We start from the raw sequence: 18,564 nt of genomic DNA, 5'->3' as shown, positions 1-18,564 counted from the left end.
GCCGTCAAGTTGATAAGCCGTTGGTCCCGAGAATTCTCCTCACCTACCTGAGTCTATCGTGACATGTTGTCACTATCGAATAATCATTGGACAGCCGTACTACTCACACTGCGGCTAGAAAAGGTACTCTCGGGCGAACTGACGATGTAAAGAGCTACCCGTACGGGCGTCTCATCGGGATTGTGCGCTTATCACATCACATATCCGTTCTGGATTACGCGTGTACCTTAATGATTTGAGGATAAGGTTTTGGTGATGGGTATACATAATGCTTGGTTCATCCCATACCACTGTTATCCCATCTTTTCAACACGATCCTCTCTATTCATGGCGACCCTGTCTAATATACAGTTAACCCCTATCGTATTTATCTTGACCTTTGCTCACTGAACCCCTTGTGAATTCAGTTGACTCAACCTGCAAAATGTCGACACCGGAGAATAACGACAACCCCTCGCCGCACAACACTACCCAGGCCCGCGGGAGTGTCGTCTCGGCGGAGGAAGGCAACTCTCCGTCAAAGTCATCTAACACGTCCCAACGAAACACCCAGTTCGAGCCCATTCGGGGGGGTACCACCCTCACGTCCAAAATACTGCGGCCAAACGGCGGAGTCCACGGGGACACTGCGACCGATCCGGAAGAAAGCGAAGTGACGATGACCAGGGAGTTGATCAAGTTCTTCCGAGAGGTCTCCCCGCCCCCTGGAAACCCAATGTCGAGACCCGATAATGTGACCCTTGATCCTAAGGCGCCCAATTCCGCGCCGCTGCCGCGGAAGAAGGGTAGCTTTCGTTCGGCTCTGATCCCATTGTACCACCGCTTCCGGTCGCGACGGGAGCTAAAGAAGGCCAAGCCGGGTCATATTGTCCTACCTGACTCGGCGGTTGCGGGCACAAGTGACGGCGGGCATCGACATATTGCGATTTCCATCCCGGTCGAACACGACCATCTCGACCTCGTGGCAAGCAATGCAGCAGCAGACCCCGCAGCCCGTGACCAGCCCGAAGGGGGGGAGGGCTCGGGCTCGCCAGGGCGTCAAAGCAAAGGTCAACCGCTGCGAGATCCCGATCCTATCTCTACTGCTACGTCTAGGCGTCATTCCATATCAACCGAAGCCTGGACAAACGCCGAGATGCCACCACTCACCCGATCCCCTGGCCGTCATTCTATCAGCGGGCCCTGTCATCCCGTCAGCCCGCTTCTGTTTCACGAGACCGTTACAGCAACAGCCGGGAGCACCACCCCGCCGTCACTCCGCTCGTCGGTCGTTCTGCCCGGGTCGTTCCACGGTGCGGGCAGTGGTTATGGTGGTGCTGGCGGTGGTGGTGGTGGCCAGGAGTCCGACTCAGACAACGACGTATTTTACACAGCCCATTCGAGCCAGGTAGACCCGCAAGGGAGTGACACAGGATCACAATCTCTGGGCGGCTACCGGGGAGACACAGATACCGACGTGGCTCAGGTGCCGGTCGAGGAAGGAGAGGAGGAGGAGCCCGCATACTCTGCCGGCGCATCATCATCATCACAATTAGCATCATTCCACCCTCCCCCTTCTTCAGGGGTAAACCCCCGGGTATCTGTCCGGGGCACCCCGAACCCGCCACTCGCCAGGCTGTACGGGGGCGCACTCTACGAACCCCATGCTCTGTCAGATATTGTCTCCGCGAGCTCACCCGATCCGTCGCCGACCTCACCGACCAGCCCCCAATCCGCGCTTGCTAGCCAAGAGTATTCGGAAGGCACTAGCACCAACGGCGGTCTATCGACTCCGTTGAGAACGGCCGCGTCCGCTCAAAGTATTCGCAGTCGACATCCTCGTCGCGTCAGTGGCCTGGCGGATCTCCGAGGGGCAACCCAATCTCAGCCATCCACATCCACACCAAGCCCGGACACTTCTTCGCCACAACCCCCGGTTAGATCACCACTCCGGGCTCAGGGACGCAACGGGAGTGGAAACGGAAATGGGAATGGCAGTGAAACTACAAACGGAGGCACAAGCAGCACCGAGAATGGGAACAGTGTCTTGAAAGAGAACGAGAACGAGAACGACAACGGGAACGGACACACAGAACACCCAGCAAACACACTCCCTAACAGAAACAACCAAGGGGTCATCGATGACCTAGAAACCCGCCTCGGCCGGCTGGAGCGGTCACACGCGGAATGGCTCAGCCGGTTGATTCCCATTATAGAGCAGATGGCGCAACACTCGGGATTAACAGGTGAACAACTGTGGGTTGGGGAAGAGCCGGGGCAAGCGCAGCAGTCGACATCCCAGTCGAGTTTCGACATGAGCCCTGCTCATGAACATCCGCCTCAGCCGCAGGAAGAGGGGGAGCATCAACCACATGAAACTCACGACAGTGACTCCGAGCGTCCAACCAGTCACCAGAACGGGAGCGTTCATGGAAGTGTCCATGGTAGTATCTATGGCAGTACCCATGGCAGTACCCATGGAAGCAGCAGCGGAAGCGGCAGTAGCAATGGCAACTCTAACAGAAGAGAGAAAGGCAAAGGAAGGGCCCGACCGCTGATCATTTGCCCCCCGCGTTCTTCCACCTACGAACCCAGCACACGCGCGACCACTTCGTCTGGAACAGACGGGCTGGCCGGCCATGACGGGACACATCAAAGGGAGAACGGGAATGGAAGTGGTGGAAGTGCTAGGAATACCCAAATGAGGGACAGCGGGATAGCCGGGAACGACGACCACATCACGCTCACTCAGTGGTTAGAAGGGCACTACACCACCCACGCGGAAAGCTCACGGAATGCAGCAGCAGCAGCAGCAGGGACATCAGGGACAGCCCAGCACATCCTCTCTGGCCCGGACATGTCTTCCTCGGACCCGGACCTGGACTTGTCCATGCTGCCTCCGCTGAACATGACGCTGGCGGACTTTGAGGTGGGTGGTCGGGAGTGGCGTCGTCATCGTGGTCCAAGGGGAAGTCAAGGTTTGGTTGGGGAGGAGGAGGATGATGTGGATGGTTCGGGAATGGGAAGGGTTACGACGGTCATGGAGGACTTGCTGAGAAACACGAGAACAGTGAGGTGAAAGGAGTGAGGGGGCGTTGGTGGGTTGTTTTGTGGCCTTTTCTGTGGTTTTTTTTTCCCGTGATCTTTTTAGGATATCTTCTCGGGGCTTCTCCTCTGAATTGGCTCGCGCAAGTGTATCTTTGTGTCTTCACTGTCTCTCCTGTGTTCGGTATGCTCGGAGGACAAAAAATGATTTAAATATTTATTTTTAATTTTGATTTTTTGATTTCTTTTTTTTTCTTTTTCTCCATTAAGATACCAAGATATCCATCTCTCCCGACCCCCGAAAATGCCATTAACCGTCTGATAGGGCCCGTGCAGACCTCGTGAGACAATCGTTGTAGATGGCATATTGATTCTCCGGGGTCTCATACCTGCCCTCCTTTTTCTACTTGGTTTCTCAATATTTCGGTTAAGTTCATGGCCAGCCACGCACCAACCGAGCTGCTCTCCGTCCTGCCGAGCTGCTGGTTTGTGAGCTGAGGCCATGCCTTCACTCTCCGGCATGGTGCGAACAAAAAGGGGCTGGAGGGTCAAAGTGACCAGCAGTCTCCTCCTTTGTCTCGGTCTCTGCCTCCTTTGCATCACGGCCACTTCTGCGCTTGAGGATGCCTTTGAAGTGCAAGAAACTACCATCGCGGAACTCCATGAAGCACTCTTCACGGGCAGCACAACATGCAGAGCGATTGTGTCCTCCTTTCTGGCACGCATTGAGGAGTTCAACCCCCGCATCAACGCCATCATTTCTCTCAACCCACACGCCCTTGATGTTGCTGACCAGCTGGATGAGCGAGTCGCGACTTCATTTCCTCAAAATGTGAACGTGACGGCCCTGGGCGCTCTCTTCTGTGTGCCCGTCCTCCTCAAAGACAACTTCGACGCTGTGGGCATGAGCACCACAGCAGGGGGCCGTGCACTCGCGGGCAACACTCCAGCCGAAGATGCCCCGACAGTGAAAGCCCTAATCGATGCGGGGGCTGTCATATTGGGCAAGACCAACCTGCATGAGATGGCCCTCGAAGGCCTAACCGTGTCCTCTCTCGGAGGCCAGACCCTCAACCCCTACGACCTCACCCGCACACCAGGAGGCAGCAGTGGTGGAAGTGGCGCGGCCGTGGCTGCCAACTTTGCGGTGCTTGCCACAGGGACCGACACCATGAACTCCCTGCGCAACCCGGCCAGTGCCAACTCCCTGTTCAGCTTCCGTCCCACACGGGGCCTGATCTCCCGGGCCGGTGTGGTCCCTGTCAGCTTCACCCAGGACACGGTGGGTGCCATGGCCCGCAACCCCCAGGACCTCGCGGTAGCACTTACCGTCATGGCCAGTGTGGGCGTCGACCCACGGGACAACGTTACCATGTTGGCCCCCCCCGAGGCACGGCACAGGGACTACACTGCTGATCTCCAGGCAGGGGGCAGTCTCAAGGGCCTCCGTCTGGGGGTCCTCAACGGGTTCTTCAACCACACGCCCTCGGCTGAGGCAACACCCGTCAACGAGGTCATGGCAGGCGTGATGGCCAAGCTCACTGCAGCAGGGGTAGAGATCGTCAACATCACAGACCCCCTGTATGACTCCCTCGCCATTGCCAAGTTAGACGTGCAGGCCTTTGAGTTCCGCGAGATGCTCGATGCGTACCTGAGCAGCACTGCCTCTTCTACGACTCCTAGCAACACCCCCCCTAGTAACACCAGCACGACACACACCACGTCGAACACCCACTCCCGCACACGCCCCCCAACTACCTTCCACGACCTCTACTTCTCCTCCACCCACGACTTTCTCGTCATTCCTTCCCAACACCACCTCATCCACCGCGCATCCAACCTCTCCACCAGCGACCCAACCTACCTCTCCACCCTGCAACGCATCCAAGACCTAACCCGTGCCCTCGACGCCACCTTCACTTCCCGCAGTCCCAATAATACTCACTTTCCCCTCGACGCCCTCATCTACCCGCAACAAAAAACCCTCGTCGTCCCCGTCAACTCCCCCTCCCAATCAAACCGCAACGGCATCCTCGCCGCGCTAACAGGCTATCCCGTCGTCTGCATTCCCGCAGGGTTTTCTCCCCCGCCGTATTCTGTTGATGCACCCGTCGGGGTGCCGATCGGCATGGAGATTCTCGGTCGGCCGTGGAGTGAAGGGCGGTTGTTGGAGATTGCGAGGCTTGTGGGGGAGGTGGTTATGCCTGTGAGGGTGGTGCCGCCGTTTGTGAATGGGAGTGTAGAGGGGAGGGGGTATGACGGGGTGCCTGTTGTTGTGCCGGGTGGGATTATGGGGGGTGGTTGGGAGGGGGTATATCCGATGGGGATGTTGTGACCCGGGCCTGCATTCTGTCCCGAGTATGGGGAAATTAGCTTCGGCATTTCAAGGGTTTAGTTACAGCGTTTCGTTAAGTAGGGAGCGGTCATCCTCATCTCGTGCCGTGATCAAGTCACTCCAATTTGACTTAACATAAACCTTCGATTTTGTACCAGAGCTATACACGACACTAAACCCAGGCAAAACGCAATTTTGTTACAATCAACAACACCCCAAAGCCAACACACCCAAACAGCTTCGTCCTCACTCTTGACAGACCAACCCGATTAGAGCTTAGCGGCCGGCTTTGGCGTCTCCTGAGACGTAATCTCGTTGTACAGCAGCCTACGTTTACCGTTTTGTTAGTTATCAGGTCTTTGGCACGATGTCACCCATCACAATAACACGCCGAAAAAAAAGGGGAAAACTCACGAGGTCAAAAAGTCAGCATAGTCCTCCCCAGTGACCTGGCCCGCAAAGTACTGCGCAGCCAGATGGTACTTGTTGCTCTTGGGGGCCTTGGACGCCAGCTCCTGCGCCTGCTCCTTGAGCAGCTTCAGCGCGTAGCCCTTGTCGACACGCTTGCCCTCGGCCGTGGTCACGCCGTGGCGCACCCATTGCCAGAGCTGACTGCGCGAGACTTCAGCGGTGGCGGCATCCTCCCTGATGTCGGAGGAAAACAAAATTGGTTAGCAACGGTCCACTCAGTGAGAAAAATCACCAGGAAAGCAGAAAAGGGGCAACGTACATGAGGTAGTTGATGGGCACGCAACCGACGCCGCGAACCCAGGCCTCCATGTACCCAAGGCCAATGTTGAGGTTCTTGCGAATACCTTCCTCGGTAATCTTGCCCGGCACGTTCATGTTAAGCAGGTCGTTGGCACCGATGCTGACGTCCTCGCGCCGCACAAAGAGCTGGTTGGGCGTGGGCATGTGCTTGTTGAAGATGTCCGTCGCGATCGCCGCCAGCGCCGGGTGCGCAACCCAGGTGCCGTCGTGGCCTGCGCGCACCTCGCGCAGCTTGTCCGCCCGAACGCCCTCCATGGCCTTCTCGTTTGCTGCCGGGTCGTCCTTGATGGGGATTTGGGCTGCCATGCCGCCCATCGCGTGGACCCCGCGCTTGTGGCAGGTCTGGATGAGGAGCTTGACCTAGTTGTGGGAATATCGTGTCAGTCGGAGTGCTTTCAGAAGGCTGAAAAGCAACAAGAGAAAAAAAAACGTACATAGGCATCCATGAACGGGACAGTCATGGTGACGGCGCTGCGGTCGGGCAGCACAAAGTTGGAGTTCTGACGGAACTTCTTGATGACACTGAAAATGTAATCCCAGCGGCCGCAGTTGAGACCCGAGCTGTGGTCGCGCAGCTCGTAGATGATCTCGTCCATCTCAAACGCCGCCAGGATCGTCTCGATCAGCACGGTGCCGCGGATGGTACCGCGCCGCATGCCAATGTAGTCCTGGGCCAGGTTGAAGGCGTCGTTCCACAGGCGGGCCTCGAGGTGAGACTCCATCTTGGGCAGGTAGAAGTAAGGACCGGAGCCGCGCTTGACGGCCTCGGCGGCGTTGTGGAAGAAGTACAGGCCAAAGTCAAAGAGAGACCCGCTCATGGGCTCGCCATCGACTGTGACGTGCTTCTCCTCGAGATGCCAGCCACGCGGCCGCACAATGAGCGTGGGCAGCGTCCTGTCGGTCCGGAGCTTGTACTCCTTGGGCCCTTGCTTGAAGTCAACCTGGCGGCGGACGGCATCGTACAGGTTTACCTGGCCGTTCACCATGTTGTCCCACGTCGGGGCGCTCGAGTCTGTCTCGGAAGTTAGTTGATCGTGATTCTCTCTCTGCCTCCCCTGCCAGCTCGGAGCCGTCATCCGACCAACTCCGGTCATTAATTCGTCCATTACGGATTACATACCCTCAAAATCAGCCATGTACGTCCACACATTGGCATTCAGCGCATTAACAACCATCTTGCGATCCGTAGGCCCCGTGATCTCAACACGGCGGTCCACAAGACCAGGAGCAGGCGGCGCGCCCTTCCATGTCGGGTCGTCGCGGATGTGCTTCGTCTCTGGCAGGAAATCGGGCAGGGCGCCGCGGTCGAGCTCCGCCTGGCGGATCTTGCGGCGCTCCAGGAGAGCCTTGCGCGTGCCGTTGAACGAGCGCTGCAGGAGGGCCAGGAAGGCAAGCGCCTCCGGCGTGAGGATCTTGCGCTGCGAGTCCTGGATGGGGCCCAAGACGTTGACGCCCTGGAGGATGGTCTGGGTGCTGGCCATGGTTGTTGGTTCGGTTTAACCGAGGTACGTGTGTGGTGTGTAGATTAGGTGCTGAGCGTGATAGCAGTGTGGTGACCTTGGACAGTCACACCTCCTGCTTTAAGCTTTGGGATTGTAGGGCAAGTAGGTATCTGGAAATACGGAATGTAAGTATCGACTTATAAATTGGATGAATGATGTTATATGAGTCAAGAAGAGGAAAACAAATTCCGAATTGGAGAACAAATTCCGAGGAAACCCGCCGATTGTTGAGTCAATATGAGATAGAAATGGAGGATACAATTACTCAATGGACAAAAACGGGTATGAGTGTATCAAGTCCAAACATGAAGCATCGCAAGGTCCCGGAGTAGTCCGAACACGGAGCGCTGAACTTACCGATAGGGCGGATCTTCAAATCCAATTGTTTGTTTATCCCCCGTCACTTTTTTTTTTCTTTCGATGACGACGTCAAGAGGAGAAACGGTTAAGGCAAAGGAAAAAAAAAGAAGAAAAGAAAAAATAATAACACGAGGGTCAAGAATAACAAGGGATGACGAAAAAGAGCAGGGCCCTCGCCAGACCGTCGGCAACGGCCGCTCGCCGCTCCAACGGCAATCGCAGCTATGCCCCGGCTTACAGTTCTGGCCCAAAAAGACTTTGGAGTGACTTGCATGTGGTCGGCACCGCGCCGTGGTTGGTGTAATCCCTGTCCTATTACCCCATCGCGCCCACAATCACCGCTATCTCCTCACCTCCTACCCCCATTTCGGTCAGTTCGGGCCTGGGGAAGAGGCGCCATTGGTCATGGCGGGGCTCGGTCGTGGGGAAGTGAGCGTTGTCTTCGTCGCCCGGTGTTGTACCTTCGTGCAATTGCGTGGTGTACTTGCATGTGACATTTGGATGGAATCCAAGAGAGCGGAACGCATACGGTGTAACCGCACAGTACGGGTAGGCAGTGAGGTCATCGACGGGTTCGGGACCCCGCCGTGCTCCAGAGCCGTTTCCCCGGACGCCACGATTCCCGAGCACGGCTATCGGAATCCGTCGCTCTTGTTACAATACACTACCGTGACTACATAAGTCCGACGCAGATGATGCTGATGATGGTTTAGCGCAACAAACAAGTACCTCAGTCGAATAACTATGCACTGTAAGATAACTTAACGTTTGGTGCGATAAGAATCCGTTCTCGGCCAAGGCGCCCCACCTCCCAGGGCTGTTATTTCCGGGGGAGAAATGCCCCACATAAAAGGCCAGAGCTCCGATCAGTGCCGAGGTCCTTGAGCTGGAAGTTGAGAGCCGATGAGTGATGAGGACCTTGGCGGTTCTCGGGTGAGCCGACACTTCCCGAGACCCGTGTAACCGCCAGGGACAGTACTCTCTACTACATAGTATGTATGTAAGTGCGGATGGAATGGTTAAGCGATGCTACAGCACAATGTTGCGCGGGAGGGGGGAATACTTTGTTGAATAGGTTACATTTTCTTGTTTTTTTTTTTGTCTCTATATCATGTTGGGGACAAGATGAAGTGGGCTTGTCTCTTTTCGTCCAACTACATTTGGTCCCAGCAACGTCGTTTTCTCGTGTATTTTGTATTCGAGCATCGCCCACATGGAAAGCCACCTCGCTGTTCGTACATCATCGTTAAGTTCGTGAAGAAACCACTAGATAAGGCTGCTCCTCCGCAGGTAGGCCCATCATCAAAACGGCGGATGCCTCGCGCTTACTGAGCATCGCTTTGTGTTGGCTGGGCGTTTATGTATCCGGCTGTAGAATCTAGCCCTTGTAAGGCTTGGGCCCAACCATGAGCTCAGGCTTGACGAGCGTGTCAAATTCCTCTTCGGTGAGCGCCTTGAGCTCCATGGCGCTCTGCTTCAGAGTCAAACCCTTCTTGTGCGCGTTCTTGGCTACCTTGCTGGCCATGTCATAGCCGATCTTGGGGTTGAGGCAGGTCACGAGCATGAGCCTAGTTGAGACCAGAGAGTTAACGAATGTTTTGACCGGGTAGCGGGTCAGGATGAATGTAAGAGACAAAAAAAAAAAAACTTACGACTCCTTCATAATGCTAGAAATCTTCTCCTCGTTCGCCTGAAGACCCGCCACCAAGTTCTTCTCAAAGCTGCGCATACCGTCCGCGAGTATCCGGACGCTGTGCAGCAAGTTGCGGATCACCAGCGGCTTGTAGACATTGAGCTCAAACTGGCCGTTCATCCCACCAATCGTGCAAGCCACATTGTTACCCATCACCTGGGCACACACCATGGTGAGCGCCTCGCACTGCGTCGGGTTGACCTTGCCAGGCATGATGGAGCTACCGGGCTCATTCTCCGGCAGCACCAGCTCGCCCAGCCCGCAGCGTGGACCGCTGCCAAGGTAACGGACGTCCTGCGCGATCTTGGTGAGCGACGCGGCGAGGGTGTTGAGGGAGCCGTGCGCCTGGACGATGGCGTCGTGGGCCGCCAGCGCCTCGAACTTGTTGGGTGCCGTCTTGAACTCGGTGCCCGTCATCTTGCTGACCTCCTCCGCGATGCCCTCGGCAAAGCCCTCGAACGTGTTGATACCCGTCCCCACAGCGGTGCCGCCCTGGGCGAGGAGCCGCAGGTCCGGCAACGCGCTCTCAACCCGCTTGATGCCAAAGTCGAGCTGCGCCACATACCCGCTGAACTCCTGCGCCAGGGTGAGCGGGGTGGCGTCCTGCAAGTGGGTGCGCCCGATCTTGATGATCTTTTTGGCCTCGAACTCGTCGACCTTGCCCTGGAGGGCGGCGCGCAGGCTATGGAGGGCCGGGAGCAGCTCACCCTCGATCTCGAGGACGGCGGCGATGTGCATGACGGTCGGGAAGGTATCATTGGACGAGGCGGACCGGTTCACGTGGTCGTTGGGGTGCACCGGCTTCTTGCTGCCCTTGGTCCCGCCAAGGATCTCAATGGCCCGGTTACTGATGACCTCGTTCGCGTTCATGTTGGACTGCGTGCCGGAGCCGGTCTGCCAGACGACAAGGGGGAAGTGGTCAAGCAGCTTGAGGTCCGCAACCTCCTGGGCGGCCTGCTGGATGGCCTTGCCGATGGCGGGGTCTAATGGAGAGGAAGCCCAAACAAGGCCCCGTCATGTTAGTCCCTCCCCTTCTGGGAATTGCACCAAATGTACAGTACCATGCACCACGAGGAAACGTAGAGCACATCTTAGAGCATATTTTGGAGCATTGCAGCAAGGGGAAAGAGAAGCAGCGTACCAAGGCCATAGCGCATGTTAACAGTCGCCGCAGCGCCCTTCAGGATACCGAATGCCCTGACAATGGGGGACGGCATCCGGTCCTGGGGCTGGTTGATGCGGAAGTTCTCGAGGGAACGCTCCGTCTGGGCGCCCCAGTACTTATCGGCGGGCACCTGGATCTCGCCAAAGGCATCGCTCTCGGTTCTCGTCTGGGCCGCCATCCTTGTCGCGCTGCCGTGGAAGTATCGCTGGTGCTGAATCGCGGGGTTCGTAGGGCAGGTGGTGAATGACGAAACGGGGGTCCACGATGATGCGCGGGAGCTCACTTTCAAGCATGTGCTACTGAGGGGCCGGACAACTGCCCTCGGCACACCTAGGCTCCCGCGCATTGCGGGCCCGGACACACGCACCGATCGAAGCATGGTGGAAGTCGCCCTGGCTACGTAATAAGGAAAGTTGGACCTTGTGACCGGGTCAGGAAGGTGATCAGACGTCTAAAAAGTTGCCGCAATGTACCCCGTGGCGCGTCGGGTTCAATTGAAAACACTAAAACCTTTTAACAAACCGCGAGGTTGACGACGATGCGCCAAAAAGAACGATCTAATTCTCTTCGTTTTTTTTTCCCGCATCGGTCGCCAAAAATTGTCGGAATGGGCGGATCCCGGTCGTCTCCGCCCCCAACGAACTTGTGTCTCGGCCCGGGAGATCCCGGATGTTCGCTCGCCTCGTGGCCCAAACCCCTGTCGCTAGCCGCTGTCCGGAGCAACTGGACCCCTGAAAACGGCCGGAATACAAACAAAACAACCGGAAAAAAGGGGCATGCGGACTGCCTCCAGAAGGCGACAAGATGAGAACAGTGGCTAGATCGGCGTAAAACTCGAATCGAATGAAACCACAGTCGCCGATCAAGAAGGCACATTCAAAATAGGGTCATAAACTGGGTGCCTGACGGTGTCTGTCGTAAAATGCACTGCGGGAACTGCGTCGTGGGGTGAAAGAGGCATTGGTGAGCACAGGAACGTGGGCGGCGTAGTGGGAGCGAGGCGGTTTTGGCCGCCCCATGCCGCCCAGCCCCTATCAATGGAAACGCATACCATGCCACGGGATCCTCGACCAACCCCATGGGCTTTCTACGCGCCTCAACCAGCCTCGCCGGTTAGAAAAATAGATGGCGCGGCCGGTCATTCCCTTCGCTATGAAAAATCCCAAACCGGATCTATGCTATGCGCCGGCCTATCTGCTGTTGGGAGTGACGCCCGAACCTCGACACCCTCACCCTGAAACTAAACGAGAAAAAAGGAAAGAAAAGATCATGGTAAATGGACATTCCACACAGTTATACATACGGCCAACATTATTGTCAGCGTTTACCCGGTTTCCGCCTGATGAACGGATCGGGTCCTTTCTTCGCTCCTGGTGGTGGGCCCTAAAGCAAGTCGTCAAGTTAATAAAAAGGTTGTCGGAGTGTAGTCTACTAGACAAGAATTTTACTCACCCTGCGTGCGTTAGGCCCTGGACCCGGGCCTGCATTCGGCCTAGGACCGTTGGGCGGTCGAATACGAGGTTGACCCTGTTGTGATGGTTGGGCTGGCGCCCGTTCCGGAGGTACGAGACCCAGCACCTCCATCGCAGAAGGGTCAACGGCAGGCGGAGGGTTTCTGGGCTTGCCGGGGCCGCCCGGCGCGTTCGAGCGGCCTCGTTCTGGGCCAGTGTTCGCCTAGTAGAAGCGGTTTGTCAGTAAGATTCCATCTGGACCAGTGAGGGGTCTAGGGTCGCCCATCTACTAACCTTCTTGGGGCCGGGACGGCCATCGTCATGGTCGTCCCGTGCTCGTTTTTTCCCAGCTGATCCAGCTGTAGACTGGATAATGGGCGCACCTCCACCCCTCGGCAACATCGTTGTGGCCTCGCCACGCTCGTTCAGGCCCCCAATTCCTGACCCGCGGTATGGGAGGGCGGCGGGAGCAGGGGTGGAGGGACCTGCCTGCTGCGGTCTGGCTGCACCGGGGCCTTGACGTGCGGGGGTGTCCATCTCTGAGGCACGATGGCGATGTGCACTCGCATCGTCATCCAAGTCCATAGCATGCAGATTTTGAGGCAACTCGGAGGGCTGCGCAATCGGGTATTCCAGCGGCACCTGGCGCCCACGTTGATCCAGCAGAGACATAATGTCGCCCCCTGTGTAGCGGTCGCGCTGTTTCGCATCCTGGATGAGTTTGTTCCAGAATTCACCTTGCACCAGCGCGCGGGAGTCACCCAGAATCCACAGCGATGATTTGGCACGGGTCAGACCGACGTTCATACGACGGATATCCGTCATGAAACCGATACCACCAGTCGGACTGGCTCGAACGCAAGAGAAAATAATAATCTCACACTCGCGGCCCTGGAAAGCATCCGTGGTGTTGAACTCGATATCCTGGGTGATGCCCTCGCCGTATGCGTCAGTGAATCGCTGGCGGAGTCTGAACAGCTGAGCCTTGTACGGCGTGATGATGCCGATCTTGCCCTTCGACTCGACCCCGCTATAGTCAGTCCGGAATCGCTTGTAGAGTTGCATGGCCACCTTGAGCTCTTCCTCGTTGACCAGTGACTGGTTCTTGGGGCCGCGAGACTGAGAACCCTTGACATCAAAGAACCGGTACGGACCCAAGAGTTCGCTTTGATGCCATGGCTGCACGCGAAGCCGGGCCATATCGGCGCCGTTTTGTAACAGGCCCTCGTAGAATTCCTTGCTGGGGAACTTGCTGATCTCCGGGTGCATACGATACTGCATGTCAAGCAGGTGCACGTCCTTAGCGTGGTTCTTCTGCATGCGCACGAACAAACTCTGGTCGTACCCATATCTCGCGGCCGACTGGGAGAGCACCGTGGGGGGCAATTGCTTCGGGTCACCGACCAGAATGCACTTGGAGCAGCCATACTTGAGGGGAATGAGAGCGCTCAGCTCCACACACTGCGCTGCCTCGTCAATGATGACCGTTTCAAACTCCACGTTGAGGTTTTTGAACATCTCGTGGCCACTACCGCTCAGCGTGGCACACAGAACGTGAGCTTTGTCGAGGATATCCTGTTGGATCTGCCGGCGCTTGATCTCCACCTCACGCGCGAATGTGTTCCCGTTGGTTTTGTTAGCATCGATCTTGGCACCGATGTGTGCTTGGCGACGCTTCAGATCATCAAACTCGCGCTGTAGTTTCATGGTGAAAGTGCGATTATCGCTGGCTCGGGCAGCCTCCAACTGCGGACGCAGCTCCGAGATCTTCTCCTTGAGCGCCCCCGCCTCCTGATGCAGCTTCTCACGGTCGCTGGGACCGCTGTTGTTCATCTCGGTGTCCATCCGAGCTTTAACTAACTCGTCGAGCGTCACATCTTTGACGGCAGCATTGATCGCATCACTCCGGCCCAGACGCAAGACATTGATCTTGTGAGATGCTCCGGTCATTGTCTTTATCCCCCCCTTCAGACGTAGCACGAGTTCATCCACGGCAGCGTTGCTGGGGGCACAAACCAGGAGCTTCTTCGAAGGCGCTTGTCCCGTCGGCGGAGCTCCAGGGCGAGTGAGCGGCACAGCACCACCATTGGAGGGTTTAAGAACGCCCGTCATGAGAGAGCCGACCATGGCAACAATAGTTTTGGTCTTTCCAGTGCCCGGAGGACCCTGGACCAGAGTAAAACCATCGTTCTCCTTCGCGTTCAAGATAGCACGCGCCTGGCCGAGGTTCAGTTGGTAATTATTCATCACCCCCTTGATCGCCTCATCGCTGAAGGTGAGCATCGGAGACGGCTGGGCCTTGAGCACTTCGTCCATCAGATCGTAGTACTGCAGGCTTTCCAATGCTGCGTACTCGCGTTCGATCGTTGTCATGTTTGTGATCTTGACAACGTGAAATTCCGCACCCGGAAGAAGGGCCGGCAAGATCTGGTTGCCCCTGGCGTTGAGCCGGTAAACAACTTCGACAATGTCCTTCTTGTACGTGGTCTTCCAGATACGCGAGAGACAGTGCAACTCCGTGGGCTGATTAAGCGGATCCTCTCCCCTTGAAACGATGACGATGTCCCCTTCTGACAAGCCCCGCTCTCTGCTAGTATTGGCCGGTACCGACGCGGTAACTTCCATAAACTTGTCGACAGTCATGCGACTCAGCACCTTCATGTTGAACGGCTTCGACGTGGCTTCGTCCTTCGACGTCACGAACGAACGCCATGCTTCGTTGATGAGTAGGGGGAAGAAAGTCTGCTTGTAGCTGGACGGGTCGGTGTAGGCATCCGAGACGCCCTCGCACCGGTACCCGTTGGGGGGGTCGTTGCCCTCGTGGAAAATGTCCCATTCCAGGATGGCCTGATGAAGGACGTCCATGGGAGGAATCAAGCGGGCACGCATGTCCTTTGCCGATCTCTGCAGCTTAACCTTCTTCACGGGGCCTCGCTTCTCGGCCATCATAAGCAGGCGTCGACGCTCATGGTCGCTGAGATTCTTGTTCCCGGCCTTGGCTTTGAGCGCTATCCGCTCGTCTTCAGAATCATCCTCCTCTTCCGAGGAGGATCCCACCATGATCTCGTCCTTGACAACAGGAGCATGGTCTTTACCTCGGACACCAGCCACGCCAAGGAGGCCGGAACCTTCTCCGGGTACCGTTTTGGGCGGGGCCCGCAAAGCCTTTGCTTTGGCAATCGCCTCTGCATCCCTCTTTGCTTTCTCGGCCTTTTCCCGTGCCCTTGCCTCTTTGATAGACATCTGATTGGCAAGAATGGCCTTCTGGTCGAGCTTGGGTGGCGGTTTGGGCTTTGTTGCCCCTCCTTCCTCCGTCAGCTTTGCCAACAGGGCCGACCCCCGTTTCTCGAAGTTGGGGGTAATGTCGGCGAAGCGGTCCTTGTGCGCCCCGGAAACACTGAGCGCCCCCTTAGAGAAGTCAATCTTGCTTTGCTTCAACCGCTCCTTGCCATCCTTATCGCCAGGTTTGCTGCCCATGAACTGTTCCTCGATCACAGCATCCTCCCCAAGCGCCTTGAGCAGCTCGATGCGTTGCTCATTGGTCAGATTTGTTTTTTGGAGATAGTCCACCCGGCCGTCAGAAAGCTTCCTCCTCTTCAGCATGCTGCCAAGGTGTGCCGTAGCGTCACGCGGCAATTCCATGTCATTTTGTTGCAGCCTTGTAAGCAGCTTTTTTACCATCTCGATGATGCCCGCGATGAGGTACTTGTCTCTAAGCTGCAACATGTCGGCGAGGGAAAATGCATACTTTCTCGGGGGGGCTAGGACGCTTCTCATAGCGTTTGCTGTGGCCTCCCCGTTCGTTTGTGCAGCATCGTCACCGCTGTGTTGGCTCAGAGCGGAGGCCACGACTCCGTCTTGAGCAAAGAGCTTGTTGCCCAGCTCCATCACGTCTCGGCAAAAGTCTTCCATGATTTTTTTGTCGACTTTTTCGTGCCATATCCTCATCATCCTAAATGAGTGATGGACAGTTTGCCAAGCGCATTCCCACCAACGCTTAACGGCAGCGTGTTCCTCTTGACTCAGGGTTCTGCGTCGCAACTGACCCGCGGAGGGATCGCACAAGCCGTTCAACACAAACTCGCAGCATTTCAGTGTTGGGAGCATATGGCTCCAAGGGCTACTAGCATCCTTCCTTGCGGTAACTCTGTTCACCGCTTCCGTGAACGAATCTAGGAAAGAACCGAAGTGGCTCTCCAGCATCTTCTCTACTGCTTCAGACGGTAGGCTTTCGCCAGTGGTCGCTTTGAGTAACTCGAAACCAGCCTCACGGATGGTTTCCTCACCGTGGATTAGTGTCGATACGATGGGATGGATGGTCGGGCTCTGCGGACCAGAGCAAAACTTGTTCAGGTCCTCCTGCTTGAAATCTGACAGACGACCAAGCATTCTTCCAATTGCCGTCGTCTGCTGCTGATACCTCTCGTTGAACTTTTGCTGCTCACGTTTAAGCTGTTCTTTCCGCTTGGGAATGAACCTCTCGATGCTTCTGAGGCGCAACGTCGCCATCAGCATGGCTTCCGCCAGCTCGACGTGGCCGAGTTGCCCGTACCAGAGCATCTCCAAGAAGCATTCCCACAACTTCCCCGAGTCGCGATTCACTGCGTCCTGCACTGGAATTCCCTTGATCAAGGCCTTCCATTCGATTTCAGTTGCTTTTGCATCTAGCGCAAGTGCGGAATGTATGATACCCATAGCCGTCTTGGAGATGCCGACGTTAAACGTGTCGCCGGGCTTGAGGCTAGCGGCGGTGATGATCACCTCGCTGTACTGCACCACGCGGTTGAGCAGCTGGTTGACCATGATCAGTGCGGTGCCGGTATCAAAGTCGTCTTCCCCATGCAGGTAGCCATCAAGCGACTCGCTGAGGGTAACTAAACCAGCGAGAGTGCAAGTAGCTTGAGCGGCTCGGTCGCTGCTGGGGTCTCGCCGGAAGGTATCGAAGAGGTGCCGCAAGAGCGATTCGCAGACATCCGACCGCTGCATCGAAGGCAGCGAGCGGATGAACGCCCTCATCCAAACAGCCAAAATCGGGCTCTGTGTTTCTCCCTCGGTGACCATCCTGTCCGGTACCAATGATTTGCTTAAGAAGCGTCGGAAAGCCGGGCTCTTGAAAATCTCCTCGACTAGTTGGCTGGGGGTCACTTGATCGAACGCGGACCAAAAGGCGCTCGGTGACTTCTCCATGAGGGCTTGGAGACTCGACAGAATCATGGACAAGGCTTCATCTGAGTCCGTGGAAAAGTGTTCTATCGCAAGGAAATAAACACTCGGGGTTACCTCCATAGCCCGGAGGAAGTTGATGATTTGTTTTTCGCTCAACGCTCGAAGAACGAAAGAGAAGCCGTGCCAGAACCTTCGGATCTTATCCGGCGTCGGCATCCCTCTTGCAAGGGATGACCTTTGGATCGCAGTAGTTAAATAAGGAGAGATAGCCCAATCCCATTCTTGATCCGAGATGGAGCCCGGTGTCCGCTTCTCCCAGGCGCACTCCGCAAATCTCTGTTTGTACGATGTCGAGGACTCGTCGAAGAGGAAGTAGGTCATTGTCGGAATGAGGCCGCCCTGCATGCGCAACGGGCGCCTTTGTTGTGTGTGCTCGAAAACATACGTGAAGTTCTCTGCACTTTCTGGGCGGGTGGCATACTCGAAGCTACAAAGTGCCTCGAAAAGGGCCAAGACAGCGGATGTATCGTGTCCAACCAACTTGGCCGTCGTCATAGGGCCTTGGGTCTCGAGAATTTCTCTCGCTCGCTTCAGGCCCTTGTCGATGCGTTGCTTGTCGAAATCTTCCAGCACCTTGCGCATATAATCAACCATTTCCGGGGCCAGATGTCTACATGAAGAAGGAATAATTAGCCTAGTCCTTGTGGCAATGCGAGGAACGAGATGTCGCTTACAAGCCCTTGAGGTAGGAGTCCCGGTTTCTATGCCAGTTCCTCACGCATTGGTCGCAGTGCATAAGGCAGGCCTCCACGGTCTGTGTCCAATTGTCCAACCATTCTCCAGCAACCTCTCTCCCGAGACCCATCAAAATGCTGAGATTGTAGACATTCTGAAACCTCGTTTCGTATTCTTCGATCCGGCGCTGCTTCTCTTCGGCAGTCGTTCCGCCTTCGTCGGGGCCAGGATCATCGTAAATTGAAGTATCGTCCTCGTCGATTTTTGGACAGCAGAGGTGGGCATCCGGCGGGCGATCTTCGAAATCACGATGCCACGCAATCGCAGCCTCGAGAAGCGCATTAGACTCCATGGTGGGACCG

The 18,564-nt window shown here is 56.3% G+C and overlaps 5 protein-coding genes across 5 annotated transcripts; 2 read left to right on the top strand and 3 right to left on the bottom strand.

Annotated features, from left to right (window-relative positions):
* Positions 1-424: 424 nt before the first annotated feature.
* Positions 425-3,058, top strand: C8A04DRAFT_26904 (uncharacterized protein; the record flags this gene model as incomplete). The annotated part of the gene is made up of 1 exon (XM_062780089.1): positions 425-3,058. One exon carries the CDS (start codon positions 425-427, stop codon positions 3,056-3,058), a length of 2,634 nt encoding a protein of 877 aa, XP_062638766.1.
* Positions 3,059-3,544: 486 nt separating this feature from the next.
* On the top strand, positions 3,545-5,359 carry C8A04DRAFT_10709 (amidase signature domain-containing protein; the record flags this gene model as incomplete). The annotated part of the gene is made up of 1 exon (XM_062776686.1): positions 3,545-5,359. The coding sequence occupies one exon, from the start codon at positions 3,545-3,547 to the stop codon at positions 5,357-5,359; it is 1,815 nt and encodes a 604-aa protein (XP_062638765.1).
* Positions 5,360-5,628: 269 nt separating this feature from the next.
* On the bottom strand, positions 5,629-7,611 carry C8A04DRAFT_10673 (malate synthase; the record flags this gene model as incomplete). Its single annotated transcript, XM_062776674.1, has 5 exons — positions 5,629-5,686; positions 5,774-6,004; positions 6,090-6,490; positions 6,565-7,142; positions 7,251-7,611. 5 exons carry the CDS (start codon positions 7,609-7,611, stop codon positions 5,629-5,631), a joined length of 1,629 nt encoding a protein of 542 aa, XP_062638764.1.
* Positions 7,612-9,370: 1,759 nt separating this feature from the next.
* On the bottom strand, positions 9,371-11,229 carry C8A04DRAFT_10685 (L-Aspartase-like protein; the record flags this gene model as incomplete). The annotated part of the gene is made up of 3 exons (XM_062776679.1): positions 9,371-9,560; positions 9,645-10,668; positions 10,827-11,229. 3 exons carry the CDS (start codon positions 11,227-11,229, stop codon positions 9,371-9,373), a joined length of 1,617 nt encoding a protein of 538 aa, XP_062638763.1.
* A 938-nt stretch (positions 11,230-12,167) lies between these two features.
* C8A04DRAFT_10712 (SEN1 N terminal-domain-containing protein) lies at positions 12,168-18,554 on the bottom strand (the record flags this gene model as incomplete). The annotated part of the gene is made up of 4 exons (XM_062776687.1): positions 12,168-12,220; positions 12,326-12,524; positions 12,596-18,137; positions 18,202-18,554. 4 exons carry the CDS (start codon positions 18,552-18,554, stop codon positions 12,168-12,170), a joined length of 6,147 nt encoding a protein of 2,048 aa, XP_062638762.1.
* Between the last annotated feature and the right edge of the window lie 10 nt (positions 18,555-18,564).

This window comes from Dichotomopilus funicola (genome assembly GCF_033296635.1).
Source record: "Dichotomopilus funicola strain CBS 141.50 unplaced genomic scaffold C8A04scaffold_16, whole genome shotgun sequence".
NCBI lineage: Eukaryota > Fungi > Ascomycota > Sordariomycetes > Sordariales > Chaetomiaceae > Dichotomopilus > Dichotomopilus funicola.
Note: the sequence above shows the minus strand (reverse complement) of the source record. Positions and strands in the feature narration are given on the sequence as shown.